The 16,215-nt window shown below is 43.2% G+C and overlaps 1 protein-coding gene and 1 long non-coding RNA gene across 3 annotated transcripts in view; one reads left to right on the plus strand and one right to left on the minus strand.

Moving 5' to 3' along the window:
* PCSK5 (proprotein convertase subtilisin/kexin type 5) overlaps positions 1-16,215 on the minus strand; it is a 449,406-nt gene that overhangs the window by 7,413 nt on the left and 425,778 nt on the right. For both annotated transcript variants that reach the window (XM_032308751.1, XM_032308750.1), the window contains one exon: positions 11,958-12,181. In XM_032308751.1, coding sequence (XP_032164642.1) covers positions 11,958-12,181 — 224 coding nt within the window. The remainder of the gene's footprint in view (positions 1-11,957; positions 12,182-16,215) is intronic.
* Positions 5,932-16,215, plus strand: part of LOC116571054 — a 72,681-nt gene continuing 62,397 nt past the window's right edge. Inside the window, exon 1 of the long non-coding RNA XR_004277677.1 lies at positions 5,932-7,074. This is a non-coding gene — a long non-coding RNA (uncharacterized LOC116571054). The remainder of the gene's footprint in view (positions 7,075-16,215) is intronic.

The following is a 16,215-nucleotide window of genomic DNA, read 5'->3' on the forward strand; positions in this document are numbered from 1 at the left end:
GCAAGACACCAAGTGAAGACCTAGAAGTCCGGTCAATGTAAATGCTCATTTGGAAATGGAGGGTTGCGTAGTGATAGATCTTTGATGACAGCAAAAAAGAAAGATTTTTGGAGAATGGGAAATCATGTAGAAAGGGTATAAAACTTTTGTCATTCTGCTTATTGTTTAACTAATATGAAGGAAGAAAATGATAGCAGATAGTTTGGAGGGTCCTGATACTCAGTTAGTGAGGAAATCATGGTCAGGCAGCTTCTAAGAAAGACTAGATTCAGAATTTAAAAGGCAGGGCTAAAAGAATTTAGCAGATCCTTTTGACCACTTGTTCTTAATTTGGGGAGGATGGATTCCTTAGAAGTTCTCTTGAAAGCTAAAACCTTTCTTTCCAAAAATTTGACATGCTATTTATTTATTACTATTATTAATTAATTAATTAATTAATTCGAGAGAGAGAGACAGACAGACAGACAGATGTGGAGAGGGGCAGAGGGAAAGAGAGAGAAAAAACCCCAAGCAGGATCCACACCCAGTGTGGAGACTGACACAGGGTTGGATCTCGCAAGCCCAATATGACCTGAGCTGAAATCAAGAGTCAGATGTTTGCCTGACTGAGGACTCAGGTTCCCCTATTTATTATTTTTTTAAATAAATGAAAAGTAAGACCCAGATATGTTAAGTCATTCATTCAAGTGTACATAGATAATGGTCAAGATTCAAATTCACATTTGTTGACCTATAGTAAATGTTCTTTCAATCATACTCTCTGCCTTAACCCCTTATGACCCACCATAGAGGAGGTCAGAATCTACAGGCTCCGTTTTTGTGGAGGTAACACCCTACTCTCCTAATTCAGAGACCCTAAGAATGACTGACCCAAGCATTACCTTTTGTTCAGATATTAAGGGATAACTTCCAAAAAGGATTCGGAGACAGGAGACCTGAATTCTCATTCATTCCATTAGGAAGGTCCTGGTGTTTTTGCTGAGAATTTCAAAAACGAGCAAGGAGGTGGATGGGGGACATGGAATGTGCCTGACATTGTGAGTTGGAACTTGATATAGGTCTTCCCACGAGAAGAATACTGTACAGAGTGGTTAGTTGAATTTGAAGTAGTTAAATCAACTTTCATGTCTGATCAGTGAGCTCCATCATATGGTGTTTCTATGGAAAAAAAATTCTGAGCTCTGAACAACAGTTTAGAGAATAAACCTTTATTATCCAGCAGCTTCTTAGATTGGGGGCTGCCTGTAGTGACACCAATTCAAAGCCATTTTATTATTTTTAAGTTTTCAATTGAAGTGTAGTTGACATACAATATTATATCAGTTTCAGGTGTACAACAGTGATTCAACAATTATGTACATTATGAAGTGTCCACCACGCCAAGTATTGTCCCATCGGCCACCACACAACGTTATTCCAATATTATTAACTATATTCCCTATGCTGTACTTCCCATCCCTGTGATTTACTTATTTTATAACTGGAAGTTTGTACCTCCAAATCCTTTTCACTATTGTACCCGTCCTCCCACTCCACCCCCTGCCCTCTGGCAACCACCAGTTTGTTCTCTGTAGTTACAAATCTACTTGTTTGTTCATTTATCTTGGTTGTTTTTTTTTTTTTTTTTTGGCTTCCATGTAGAAGTGAAATCATATGGTATTGGTCTTTCTTTGTCTGACTTATTTCATTCAACATCGTATGCTCTAAGTCCATCCATGTTGTCATGAATGGTAAGATTTCATTCTTTTTTTATGGATGAGGAACATTCCATTATATGTATACCACATCTTCTTCAACCATTCATCTATCAATGGACACTTGGGCTGCTACTGTAATTTGGCTATTGTAAGGAATGCTGCTAGAAACTTAAGATGCATATATCTTTTCACATTAGTGTTTGTATTTTCTTTGAGTAAAATGGATCATACCGTATTTTTATTTTTAATTTTTGACAAATCTCCATACTGTTTTCCCTAGTGGCTGTACCAATTTACATTCCTACCAAATAGTCTGCAAGAGTTTCCTTTTCTCTACATCAACACCGATACCTGCCATTTCTTGTCTCTTTGGTATTAGTCATTCTGACCAGTCTAAGGTAGAAATCTCATTGTGGTTTTGATTTGCATTTCTCTGATGAGTAATGTTGAATGTCTTTTCATTGACTGTAGGTAATTTGCATGTCTTCTTAGGAAAAAAGTCTATTCCAGACTTCTTCCTATTTTGCAATCAGGTTTTTTTTTCATTAAGTTGTATGAGTTCTTTATATATTTTGGATATTAACCTCTTATTGGATATCTATACCTGGGTGATCCCCAAAGGCACTACCTGTCACCAGTTATATCTCCTTATATTGATTTATTGCACAATCCATACACCCTGGGTATGCAGAGTCTTTTGCCAAAGGCAGTTTGTTAATTTCCAGATTGTTTTCCTATTGTTTCCAAGTTTAACAACCTACATTTGTCATTGCTTCTAAGAATCTGCAGCAACTGTGGGACCTATAAAGATGGCTTTGAGATTTCCTTAGAATTCAGAACTCACTACTAGCTTTCCCTTGGACTGACCCCCACAGGACGAGTTCAGCAACACAGAGCAACCCCTGGGGACATCCATGGTGTCATTCCACACAGGAAGAGGAAGCTGGAAAGACTACAGTGGTTTTGGCTACCAGCATGGATTTTAATTTCAAATAATTTTGCGAGGAGGATAAATAAAAAGTTAAATGTGTAAAGGTAAAGAATGAGATTATTATGGAGGAGCCAACTGCATACAAAGGTAATATAAGGCCTTGGGGGACCATCTGTTGCCTACCCACACCCTGTCCAGTGCTTTGGCATAATTTTTTTACAACTCTGATAGAAACCACTGGGCAGTCAACTTTGAATGAATGCAATCCAGTTGGTACATTGCTTATTTAGGTTACAAAATTTTCCCTGTAATTTTTATGTCTCCTCATTTCATAGTATGACAGCTAGTGTTTTAGGGAGGTACCTTGGAATCCATCCCTTTTTTTCACCCAGTTTATAACCCAGGAGCAAACCTGTCCCCCAGTTTCGTAATCTAGATCTTGCAAAACTGGAAGATTCACTAAGCAGCCCCAGCTGTGTGCGGCACAGTGAGCGTAGGATGGTACATACAGTGAGCCCCACACATGGAAGCCTTCCAGCAGGCCCATCTAGGGTTCAAGTCAAATACAGGAGGAGAAGGCCTTAGAACAGCTGCAAGATGCACCCAGCTAGGACCAGCCATCCTTCGCGTACATTATCAGGTAGAATGTGTTGATGAACTTCTTTTGTAAGACTATTTTTTTTTAAGGAATTTTAAGTTTACAGCGAAATAGAGGGGGAAGGCACAGAGATTTCCTGTGGACTTTGCTCCTACCATGTGCATAGGGTCCCCTGTTATCAACACTCACTAGCATGGTACTTTTTTTTTTTCTTACCCAAAGATAAACCTATATAGACATATCATTTTCACCCAAAGTCTCTAGTTTACCTTAGGGTTCTCTCTTGCTGTTGTACATCCTATGGGTTTGGACCAATGTATAAGTATACATATCCATCATGAGACTGTCGTACAGAGTCTATTCACTGCCTTAAAATCCTCTGTGCTTTGTCCCTTCATCTCTCTCTGCCCATCACCCCTGGCGACCATCCGCTGGCCTTCTACTGTTTCCACCATAGTTTTGCCTTTTCCAAAATCTCACACAGTTGGAATCCTATAATCTATAGACTTTTCACATTGGCTTCCTTCACACAGTAATATGCATTTATGCTTCCTCTGTGTCTTGTTGTGGCTTGATTGCTCTCCCTTTTTGGCCCTGAATAGTATTTCATGTTCTGGATGTGCTGATGAACTTTTGAGATTGGGAATCTTCAGAACCATCATCCTTAATCCACTGAGGAAATCCTCAAACCCAAGTAAAGATATTTATAGGTTTTCAGACTGTGCTTACAAGATCACTAATAATTTCTACTATCCCTGCCCAAAAAAAAAAAAAAAAAATTTCTTTTTTTTCCTTAAAAAACTAGTGTTCTGTTTTGGTTGGCTGAGGTTGAGACATTAAATAATCTAATGATGGTTGCCTGGTCTTGATGAAAATCCCAAGGGCTCTAGCCCACTGCAATGCCCTAGGACATTGGAATCAGGGTTGTCAGATTTCGCACATCAGAATACAGGGTTTTATCTGGCAATCCTAGTTAGAATAAAGGCCCACACATCTAGTAATGGCGGTCTCGGAAAATCTAATGGAAAGCCAGCACCATATTTACTATGATACGGCCAGGGATAATGCCAACTTTCAACCACCCTCCCACTGTACCCCCAATTCAATGTATCCCCTCATTTGCTTATTCTTTTTTTTTTTTTAAAGATTTTTTCTTTATTTATCTGACAGAGATCACAAGTAGGCAGAGAGGCAGGCAGAGAGAGAGAGGAGGAAGCAGGCTCCCCGCAGAGCAGAGAGCCCGATGCGGGGCTCGATCCCAGGACCCTGGGATCATGACCTGAGCCGAAGGCAGAGGCCTAACCCACTGAGCCACCCAGGCGCCCCTCATTTGCTTATTCTAATTAGAAGTTTTGAGCAGTGACTATAGGTGTCTCTGGAATGAAAATAAGAGAATACAAATGAATGGTGACTTAATGCAAGTGTGTTCAGAAGGCCAGTTCTTTCAAAGATGGGAGTCAGTTGCAGATAGGGGAAGGTGGGAGCTACAGCATGGCAGAGTTTTCATGGACTTGCCTCCAGGACTGCCTGGGAGTGGTATGAGGGGCAGAGGAGGGCATTCTGGGGCTCTTGAGATTCTGCCTGGGCTCCCCACTCCAATCTGAGCAGCTCTGCTCGGGTCCATTTGCATCATAGGATCCAGCCTAAGATTTCTTCTGAAGAAGATGGTCTCCCGCCAAAATACCACCCGAAACCATTATTCTAAATTAGACTGTGTTGGCCAGTATGGCAGCCACTAACCCCTTGCGCTACTGAGCCCTACTGAGCCCTGGAAATGTGGCTAGGACAACTTGAGCTTTGCTATAAGTGCAAAATAAACATCAGATTGTGGAGACCTCGCAGGTAAAATTCTCAATTTTTACATCAATTACACGTTGAAATGATTATATTTTGGATATGTTAACTACATATATTATTAAAATTAATTTTACTCATTTATTTTTATTCTTTAAAATGTGAGCACTGAAACATTTGAAAATGTGCGTATGGGACACCTGGGTGTCTCAGCTGGTTAGGTGTCTGCCTTCAGCTCAGGTCATGATCCCAGAGTCCTGGGATCAAGTCCCACATTGGGCTCCTTGCTCAGCGGGGAGCCTGCTTCTCCCTCTGCCTACTCTCCCTGTTCTGCCTGATGCTCTCTGTGCTTCTGCTCTCTCTCTGACAAATAAATCAATAAAATCTTAAAAAAAAATAAAAAATGTGTGTTTGGCTTGCATTACATTTTATTTGGATAGTGCTGATACACCGCGTTGTGAGTTACTTAAAAGAAATTCTAGGCCTGGTATGGATAGCATGTGACCAGTTCCAGGTTAGTTTAGATCGTCCACCAGTCTAAGCACTTTGTAGCTAAGATTAATTTTTATGTCACTGATAGTCACTCCAAGATAACTTAAAAATTATTGCATATTCCAAGTTGTTGTTGTTGTTGTCATCCTTCTTGGTATTAAGACTTATTTTGGGGGGGGGGAAGGAGGTATGGTTGCAAGCAGCCCAAAGAAAGCGGTGGGGCGGAGGGCTGTGACATTGACCCCCCAGGAAACACGCAGGTAGCAGCCCACAGCCAGACAGGTGGCTCGGAGCTGCAGCTATCAGCCACGCCCCATGGGCGGTGCCGGGCTCGGCCTAGCAGCCCTGCGATTGGCTCGACCGGCTGCCCACGGCGCTTCCGCCGAGCGCCGCTTCCGCCGAGCGCTGCTTCGGCTCTGCCACCTTAATTTCTCTCGTAACTTTTTCGGCTCCTCGGCTTGTAGCTTCTCGAGCTTTTTCTGATTCGGGCGGTGCTCATGGCCGCTCTGTTTTTGTTCCCTCTTGGGAAGCGTCTCCTCTCTTTTTCTTTCTCTCTCCCCTTTTTATTCTTTGTCTTTTCCTTGGCTCCGTGCCTCTCCTCTGCCTCTTTCTCTTGGCGCTTTTATCGTCTTTGCTCCTCCAGCTCCTGAAGTTTCTGCGCCTCGAGCTGCTGTTTCTTCGGCGAGGCGTCACTCAGGTGTTCGGAATCCAGAGGAACCTTCCGGAGCAGACGGTGGTCTGGCGCTGCTCGCCTTTCCACGGGAGGTTCAGGCGGCCCAGGGCTTGGATGAAGCCCACAGGCGTACTCGCGGCATGCGCCTTGGCCTGGAAGTTCAGGTGTCCCCGAAGTTGAAGGTGTGGAAGTTCCGGCCTGTCATCTCCTCCTCTTGTGGGTCCAGCACGGGGATGTCCATGTTCCCCTATCTCCCCACCTTCTCAAGCACCTTGACCATGACCTGCTCTCTGGGCCAACTCTTGCGCATTTTGCAGGGCGGCCCCTCCAGGTGACTCGTGCCCGGCTTCTCTTCCGGCAGCATTTCATTCTCTAACTTTGTGTCATGGGAGAAAGAATCCCCTGGCATGTGGGGAAATTGGTTTTGAACTTGGCGGCGCGCACCTTGCGGACTTGAGGGAAGCTGCCAAGCTTAATGACCTTGCCATGGAGGCAGGCCAGGAAAGACGTGAAACGATTTTTGCCTAATTTGCCCTCCAAGCAGATGAGGTCCATGGTGTCCTTGGAAATCGCAGAGTGGAGAACTGGAGATTGTGCACCATGGCCTTAAGTCTTTCCAGCCCCTGCCTGCTGGATGGACTTCCCCTGCTGCTTAAGCCTTGGAGGGCCACTCTGATGGTCACCTTCATGGTGGGCTGGAAATAGAGGCCTACAGAGGACAGAGCTCCTCTGTCTCATATGTGTCATGGACTGTTCTAGAGGTGGCCTTAGCCCAGCAAGCTTGGCCTCCCTGCCCGGCACCATCACCGTTTGCTTGAAGTGCCCTTGGAGCCACTGGCCGCTGTCACTGCCCATCTCTATGACTGTGCTGAGTGCTGGAGATACAGAGGTAAGTGAGATGTGGGGGTGGGTTGTTCAGTCGGTTAAGTGGCTGCTCAGGTCATGATCTCAGAGTCCTGGGATCGAGCCCCTTGCAAGACTCCCTGCTCAGCGGGGAGTCTGCTTGTCCCTCTCCTTCTGCCCCTGCTTCTGCTTTCTATCTCTCTCTCTGTCTAACAAGTAAATAAATTGATTAAAGACAAAAACAAACAAACAAAATCAAAGGCAAATGAGATGTATTAATCTTTGCCTTTGAGGATCTCAGTTTAAAGAGACAGAGAAAAAGAATAAATAACATAAAATATGCCCTCTGCGCTCCAGGGCACGAACCCTTGTCTGGGCCATACTGCAGGAGAAACATTGGTTGGATAACTAAGCAGATGGATGAATGGAGAGTACTAAAGGAACACAATATAGGGATTAAGGAAGGCTTTGTGGAGGAAATATCGACTGTAATGGGTTAGAAAGAGGTAGCCAGGCACAGCAGGCGAGGGAAAGTATTGAGGAAAGAGAAAGGGCAAGGTTGGTTCAGGTTTACAGAAACTGACTACATCTGGATTTAGAGGGTGGTGGAGGAGGTGGTGAGGGGTGAGGTCAGGCCCAAGACGACGAACCTCATTTTCAGAGTTAACTAAGTTAAGATTCTATTCTAGAATCCATGGAGAGTCATTTTTTATTTATTTTTTATTTTTTTTTATTTTTATTTTTTTAAAGATTTTATTTATTTATTTGACAGAGAGAGAAATCACAAATAGGCAGAGAGACAGACAGAAAGAGAGATGAGGAGAAGCAGGCTCCCTGCTGAGCAGAGAGCCCAATGCCGGACTCGATCCCAGGCCCCTGGGATCATGACCTGAGCCGAAGGCAGAGGCTTAACCCACTGAGCCACCCAGGCGCCCCGAGAGTCATTTTTTAAAAAGATGTTATCATTTATTTGAGAGAGAGACATACAATGCGAGCGAACATGGCGGAGGAGCAGCGGGAGAGAGATAAGGAGACTCTTCGCTGAGTGCAGAGCCTGATGCAGGGCGTGATCCCAGGACCCTGAGATCAGGACCTGAGCCAAATCCAAGAATTGGACACTAACTGAGCCACGCAGGCACTGCCGAGGGAGAGTCAGTTTTAAGCAGAGAAGTATCATTATGGTATTTGTCACATAGAAAGATCAATCTGAGAACATAATGGAGGACCGGTTGGTATACAATGGCTAATACTGGAAGCAAGAAGGCCAGTTAGAGATTGGTGAGTAACTTAGGTTAGGGGAGATACGAGTCTGAACTAAGGCATTGATACTACAAAGCGGAGAGAGAGAGAGGGAGTTAAGAGATAGGCGTGGATGGACAGGAGTTGAGGACAAACCGAATGTAAGGGTTGAGACAGGGGGATTAGAGGGTAATCTGACCAGGTTACTGCCTCAGGCAACTGGGTAGATAGTGGAACCGTTCATCAAGATGGGGAGCATGAGCGAAGGTGGTCGACGGATGGGGTGAGGGGGCTGGAGAAAACTGCATTTACATTTCAAGTTTGAAATGTGGAACAGCTCATTAGCAAGCAACTGGTTGTATGGAACTAGAGTTCAGGAAAACCATTTGGGAAGGAGAAGTAGATTTGGGGGGCATTAAGGCATAGTGATAATGGAAGCCACCTTCAGTCTGGAGAAGACTAGATTCCTATGTACTTGGGAAGCACCTGGGGAGAAGTTATTATAAAATAAAATATCATCAAGATAGTACTTAGGAAGGTCAGTTTTGTGGGTAGACAGCAAGGGTGGCTGACGGTCTTCTCCCAGGGTGGGGAAGGAGCTGAATTTCTCATCTCCATTCTTGATGTTTCTATGGGGTCAACTAACTGCTCCGAGATGAATCATTTTGGAAGGGAAAGGAAGCAAGAGTAGAAGCAGACTGTAACAGGCTGGCATTTGCTTGTTTCATCTAACAGTACTAAGTACCAAAAACCAAAACAAACACTCTAACTATACCCGACCCCTAGGCATTTGTATAGCAGAAGGATAGTTTAGGGCATGGTGCTCTTCCAAGAATCTGATTGTCCATTAGTAACACACCTACATCAAAAAAATCACATGTGAATTCAGCTTCTGGCCTAACCCGTACACTCCACGGACTGAAATAGTAGAATAAATATAAACAGAACCAAAAATAAACAAACAAAAAAATAAACAAATAAATAAATAAATAAAAGGTTATATGGGTTAAAAAATAAGATGAAATCACTTTGGACCAGAAAAGGAATATAAATACATAATAGTTGTCTGACAGATGCCACCCATCTGCTTTGCTCTGAGACTAGATGGAGGGGATGGTGTCTGTGAGTTTAACTTTTCTATCATAATAGGAACTAAAAAGTGCTTCCTGTTAGATGTGGGCCAAAATCCAAGCTGAGATCTTAAAACAAGAGTGAGAGGGGGACACTGCCCCTGAAGATCTCACCTCCAGACCAGGAACTCCCCAGGGCTGCCAGCTGGGTTGCTGATGGGATCTGCACTGTCCTCAGCATCCCCTTCAGGAAGGCTGGGATGTCCTATCTCTGGACTCAGTTCCAGGGTGGGGGGCAGGGGCCGAGTTAACCAAAAAACTACTAGGCTGAGAGGAGTAGGGATAAAGGGGGTGGGTGAAGGATGAAATTTCCCACTCAAAAGGATCTCAAGACCAAATATCCAAAATATACGGAGAAAATGAACATTAAGATGACAAACACAATCGACAATTACAACATGAGTTTACTTAAAATAATACCAATTTTATAGAGAATTTTGACAAAGTTTTAAAAATCAGTGTATTAAAGATAGTAAAACAATAAAAAGACATAATATCGATAAAGAAAGGATAAATTAGGAAACACAAACCTGAAGATATGAAACAAAAAGAGATGGGTATAGGGGCACCTGGGTGGCTCAGTCATTAAACGTCTGCTTTCGGCTTAGGTCATGATCCTAGGGTCCTGGGGTCCAGCTCTGCATCAGGTTTCCTGCTCAGCAGGAAGCCTGCTTCTCCCTCTCCCACTCCCCCTGCTTGTGTTCCCTCTTTCGCTATCTTTCTTTCTCTGTCAAATAATAAATAAAAAATCTTAAAAAAAGAGAGATGGGTATAAAGAAATATTTTTAAAAATTTAAAGTAAGGTATTTAAATTTAAAAAACCCTAAAATAATAGATGAGCTGAACTTCAAACTAAATACAGAGAACAAATTGGAGGGGTGGCATGAAGTACTGAGGAATTAACCTAGTATAAACCACAGAGAGTCAAAGAAATAAAAATATGAAATAGTAGGTGGGAAACATAGAGATCAGGAAAGTTTGAGTGACATTAAATAAGGAATTCCCAAGAAGGAGACACAACATTTGGATCTCTAAGAATAGCAAATTTTCCAATTTGCAAAAAGACTGCAGGATGTGTTTGTTTTGTGTTCTTTCAGCAAACAGTAAATGAGCGTTTACTATGTGTTACAGTCTAGACTAGAACAGAGTATACAAAATAAATGTGGCACAGTCCCAGCCCTGAGGGTCACACGATTAATAGGAGAGATGGACATGATTAAAATTAATGTAAAAAGAGCTATGATAAAACAGTCTGTTACAGAATCAGGAGTAAGGAAGAGCATTTCTGAGAGGATTAAGAAAAGCCCCCCCCCCCAAAGGAAAAGCTTCCCAGAGTAGATGACGCCCAAACTGGGTGTTCTAAGTTGAGCATTCCCTCCAGCGTTGTTCTCCAGGAAGAGGAAGCATGTAGACAAAAGGTGCAGAGGCATGAAAGTATGACGTGTTTGGTGGCGCTGAGTGGCTCTAGGTTCTATAATACAAGGAAGGAGAGGCAAAGTCCTAAGCTAAAATGACTGGCTGGGGAAAAACTTGAATCACCTTTTAAAAATTAAAAAAAAAAAATTGGATTTATTGAAGGACAACAAATAAATGTATAGATTGCTGAATAGACCATGCTCATAAATGTGATGACTCAGGATCATAATGATGGATTCCGCTCCCCCCAAATAAATTCAGTGTAAAGCCAATTAATATCCAAGGGATTTTTTTAAATAAAATGTGACTGAGTATAAAATTTATATAGAAAAGGGGCTGGAAATAGCCAAGATAATTTTGTAAAGGATAGCGGAAATACACTGGGCCAACTACCAATATTAACCTAATAGGTTTTAACAATTAAAACATTGTAAGAGGTATTTCTTCAATGTTGAGAATAATACAGCCTGATTATCTTTCCACGCCCAGCAGACGGGAATTTTCAGTCGGTCTGGAATTACTGTGCAGGGTGACCTGGGGAAGGGGGTGGCAAAACCAGAGGCCAGGTCACATGCTGGTACTTCAGAAAGTCGGCTGAGAGTCGCTGAGAATGGAAATGAGGAGAGTAAAAATGAAACAGAGATCGGAGTACATAAGTGCTTCGGAGAGAAAATCAGCAGACCTTGAAGTTTACCTTGGTTGGGAAGCAGGTGGGTCAGCAGGACGCAAGGGAAGGATGTCGTTAAGGTATTGGTTGGACATTGGGTCCATTAACAGCAAGAGTGACTGCTAGAGGAGGCCTAGATTGTGTTTACTCTGGGACACATTGATTCTAGGGTTCTCTGGGACAGAGAAGTCTCAGGGAGGTGAGAACGGAGCTTGGGCTAGCTGGAGACAGACATCTTAAGCAATTGTTGAAATAATAAAAATAAAACTCCCTAGGCAGATTCCAAGTTCAACAAGCAGAGGAGGACAGAGCGGGTGGGGGGGGGGCGGAATCCGCTCCTGGGGGGGACGATGCCTGTATCTGGACCTGGAAGGATGGGGGCCCGAAGAGACAGCAGGACGGCGCTCTCCGGGCCAGGCCCAGAGGAATCCGCATCTTCCCAACCACACCCATGCAAAATGACAGACACACCCTCACCTTTGCATTTGTCGCAGGTCGGGTGGCATCTCTCACATGTCCACGTCCGTGTGTTTTGCTCCTCATAGTAATGCTCAGGGCAGGTGCGAAGACACTCTCCCTTGGAGCGGAGCAGGAAGAAAAACGTGTCGCAAGACAGGCAGTCGGTGGGCCGCGGGCCCCCGCACGTCCTGCAGCTCTTGCTGCACCGCTCACACCGCCGCGTGGAGATTTCTGCGTAATACCTGCAACCAAGCGGGCACACGGAACACTCACTACTAAGCTTTGCTCTTAACCTGGGCGTGGTAGAAACAGCCGGGTTAGTCACACAGTGTTCATTTCCGAGTTGTGTGACTTAAGACTACTTGTTAACGTTCCTCAGTGGACAGGTTACTACTATAGGCACACTTCATTTTGTCATGCTTTGCGAGTGCTTTGGGGCAAGTCTTTGGGCGCTGTTTTTTCCAATACCAATTGCTCACTTCCTGTCTCTGTTCCATTTTGGTAATTCTTGCAACATTTCCAACTTTTTCATTATTACTATATTTCTTATGGTCATCCGTGATCAGTGGTTGCCGAAAGCTCAGGCGACGGTTAGCCTTATTTCACAATCAAGTGTTTTTTAGTTTAGGTATGTCGATCGCTCTTTTAGACATAATGCTGTTGCACACTTAATGGACTACAGTAGTGCGTAAGCCTAACTTTTACATATGTGCCCCAGGAATCCGAGAACTTCATTTGACTTGCTCTCTTGCAATATTCATGTTATTGCAGGGGTCTAGAAGTGAACTGTGGGATCTCCAAGGTGTGCCTGTAATGATACTAATAAATCTGATGACTCAGTTTTCTTATCTTTAAATGGGGCACAACAGTATAAGTCAGTTTTCTTATCTTTAAATGGGGCACTACAGTCCCTCCCCTGCTGTTTGTATTAAATTCGGTAACACACACACAAGAACTTACCTAAGTTCTTTTGAACTGCAGTGATTTTTCACTACTTTTGCCTTCTCTATAACCATATGCTTCTCCACCCGAAAATTTAAGCTTCAAGTTTTGTTGAATGGAATCAGGGTAGGGAAGATGTTTTCAGTGTACCTCTGAGTGATTCTTCTGGTTTCATAATTTTAAAAAATATCTCCTATCTTTAGGGATGCGTACGTGGCTCAGTCAGCTAAGTGTCTGTCTTCGGCTCAGGTCATGATCCCAGGATCCTGGGATGGTGCCCCTCATTGGGCTCTCTGCTCAGCAGGGGGTCTGCTTCCCCTTCTCCCCTTGCTTTTGCACATGCTCTCTCTCTCTCTCTGACAAATAAATAAGTAAAATCTTTTTTTAAAAATCTATCTTAAAATAGAAAATGACATGAGTGATGCTAGTATTTACATCATAATAGATGTAACCTCTGAAAAAAATTTTTGGAGGCTAAATATAGCCATAATCACTGTTCATTAACTTTTTACTAAGTACATGGTAGTTCTCTCGGGACTTCATAGGCGTTATTTCACCTTATTGAACCTAAAAGTAAGATGCTAGAGCCCGCATTCTGGAACAAACTGCATGGGGTCAAAGCCAAGCAATTCCACTCGAGCTGTGCAACCTTGGGCAAGTCCCACACCATCTCTGTCTCAGGTCTGTAATATGGGGACAATGTTAGTAGCTAAAATTAAACAAGTTATTGTCGAGAAAATTGTTAGGATAGCACCTGGCACATCATGAATCACACATATTTGTGATAATTATGAATCATATGATTACATCTCAAAACAAACCTTATGATTTAGATATTATCATCTCTATTTTATGTAAGTAGAAACTGAGGCTCAGAGAATTCAGACAATTGGCTTAATGTCAGACTGCTCGTGAAGTGGGCTCATGTGATTTGAACCTACCTGTTCACCACTCTAACAAATCAGGGCTAAGTAAATAAAAAAATTTCGAGTAAGATAGAAGAGAGAAAAGAAATCATTGACAAAGGTGAACTTCTAGACATCCTCCGACCCTTCTTTGTATCTCTGGACATGGGCACATTTAAGCTATTCTAGAAGCTTCAGTGGTTTGCCCTTGGCTTCTCTGAGCTGAGACTCTTTGCCACATTGGGTTCCCTAAAGTTTATTTCAGTTCCACGAAAGTCGTTGGAAACTAAATCCAGGGCAAGGTAGCGCGAGTCCACCTCTCTCTTGCCACCTGTCCCTGACCTGAGTGAGGACATTTGTATCTCTGTGGCCCAGCCTGTGGCAAATCAGGCCTTGTTTTACCTTCTGCCTTCAGGTGAAGAAAATTATAGCCGAGCCTGGCGAGCCTGGGTGAGACCCGGTGATGAAGGAGAATAAAGAAAGCATCAGCCAGGAACTGAAGAGCCAATAAAGGCCACAGAAGATGGGAAGAGAAAGCCACGGGAAGAGGTAGAAACCCACGCTTTCCCACATAGACAGTACAGGGACTTGAAGTCAGAAGATCTGACGTATTGTCTTGGCCCCACTGTGTATTAGTAGCCTTGTGACATTCAGCAAGTCACTTAACATCTTTGAGCCTCTATTTTCTCATCTGTAAAATGGGAAGAATAAGTCAGTCTCTGAGTATTGTTGGAGAACCGGATCATAATATAAAAATTTATTCTGAGTAGAAATACTTTGTAAACTTCAAAGCAGCATATATATTCTTTACTAATATTACAAATGTTGATAGGTTGTTTCTAAGATGAAACACACCAGGGTGCCTGGGTGGCTTAACGTGTCTGCTTTCGTCTTGGGTCATAATCCCAGCATCCTGGGATCGAGCCCCATGAGGGGCTCCCTGCTCAGCAGGGTGTCTGCTTCTCCCTCTGCCCCTCCCTCCCACTTGTCTGTGCTCTCTCTCTCTCTCTCAAAAGTAATAAATACAATATTAAAAAAAAAAACCTGTTCTGAGGTTAAACACACAAAAAATCATGTGTGTGGGTAAAGGGTTCAGAGGATCATATACCTGCCTTTCCAAGGCAAAGAGATTTAATATGAGGTTGAGGCAATGTGTGTGGAACACTGATTTTGTACAAGGAACCATTTCTGTTAAATATTTCCACTTATACCTCATTAATATCCCATTCATTCCTCATTAGAGAAATTTATGGCAACTCGTGCCTCTCTTCCCAGTGGGTAACTTCACATACTTCACAACAGAACAATTATCTTCTTAATTTGATGGTCTACAACTATTTAGATGACAGGATTATACCCTTTTGTGCATAAAAATGTTTAATGACTTGATTTGAGGGAGATGGAGATTCCTTTCATTGGATCCAGATTTTTTCAGGCACTTTCTGTAATGAAGAGGAAAGGCCAAGCCAGGTGGCCCTCTCTCCGCTCTTGTCCGGTACGGCCTTTTATTCATGGATCCGTATGGCTGGTGTTTTTGAGGGCTGAGGTGTGTGACTTTGTGCTGAGTATTGTAGTAATATGTGTAAAAATAAGAGATTTTTTTTTTCCATGTTTGTAATTTTCTTGGTAAGAAATATATAGGAAGAATCAATTCTTTTTTTTTTTTTTTTAAATATTTATTTGAGAGACAGAGAGAGAGAGCACGTGCATGAGTAGGGGTGGAGGGGTAGAGGGAGAGGGAGAAGCAGGCTTCCCACTGAGCAGGGAGCCTCATGCGGGGCTCAATCCCAGGACCCCAGGATCATGACCCGAACCGAAGGCAGACGCTTAACTGACTGAGCCGCCCAGATGCCCCAGGAAGGATCAATTCTTGAAGGTCAAAATCTTTGTATTTTACATCCAAGGTGTTCTTCATCAAACATGGGTGGAATGAATGAGTGAATGGATGAGGGCAGGGCTCAGCACACAGTGCAGGCAGGAATTGCTGTAGAGCTGAAGGAAAGAAGCGTGAGGTCTCATCTGGGCAGACGCATTGGGGAAAGTCCAAGGGGATAGCCTTTCAGTTTGGGTCTGGAAACCCTCAATGCCTTAGGTGACTGACTGGGAAGGAAGAATTAGCAATGGGCCTGTAATCTACATCTTTCTCTGTACTGGAGATTCCTAGGGGCAGAAAAAGGAGGACTCCCGTCAAATCCTCTTTCAAATATGCTGGAATCAGACCTTCTGATAAATACACTTAAAGTTTCTCCTAGCAAAAAAATTACAGAGTTCTTATTTGTGACATGCTTTTAGGAGGATACATCTATGTGTCTGGGTTGCTTAGGGCACCTAAACCTGTACGTTGTAGATTTATGGGGGTGTGGGAGGTTGGAGCATTGGTGGCGTGTAAGTGGGAATATTTAATTGAAATTTTTCCCTTTGTAAAATTG

This window comes from Mustela erminea, chromosome 12 (genome assembly GCF_009829155.1).
Source record: "Mustela erminea isolate mMusErm1 chromosome 12, mMusErm1.Pri, whole genome shotgun sequence".
Classification (NCBI taxonomy): Eukaryota; Metazoa; Chordata; class Mammalia; order Carnivora; family Mustelidae; genus Mustela; species Mustela erminea.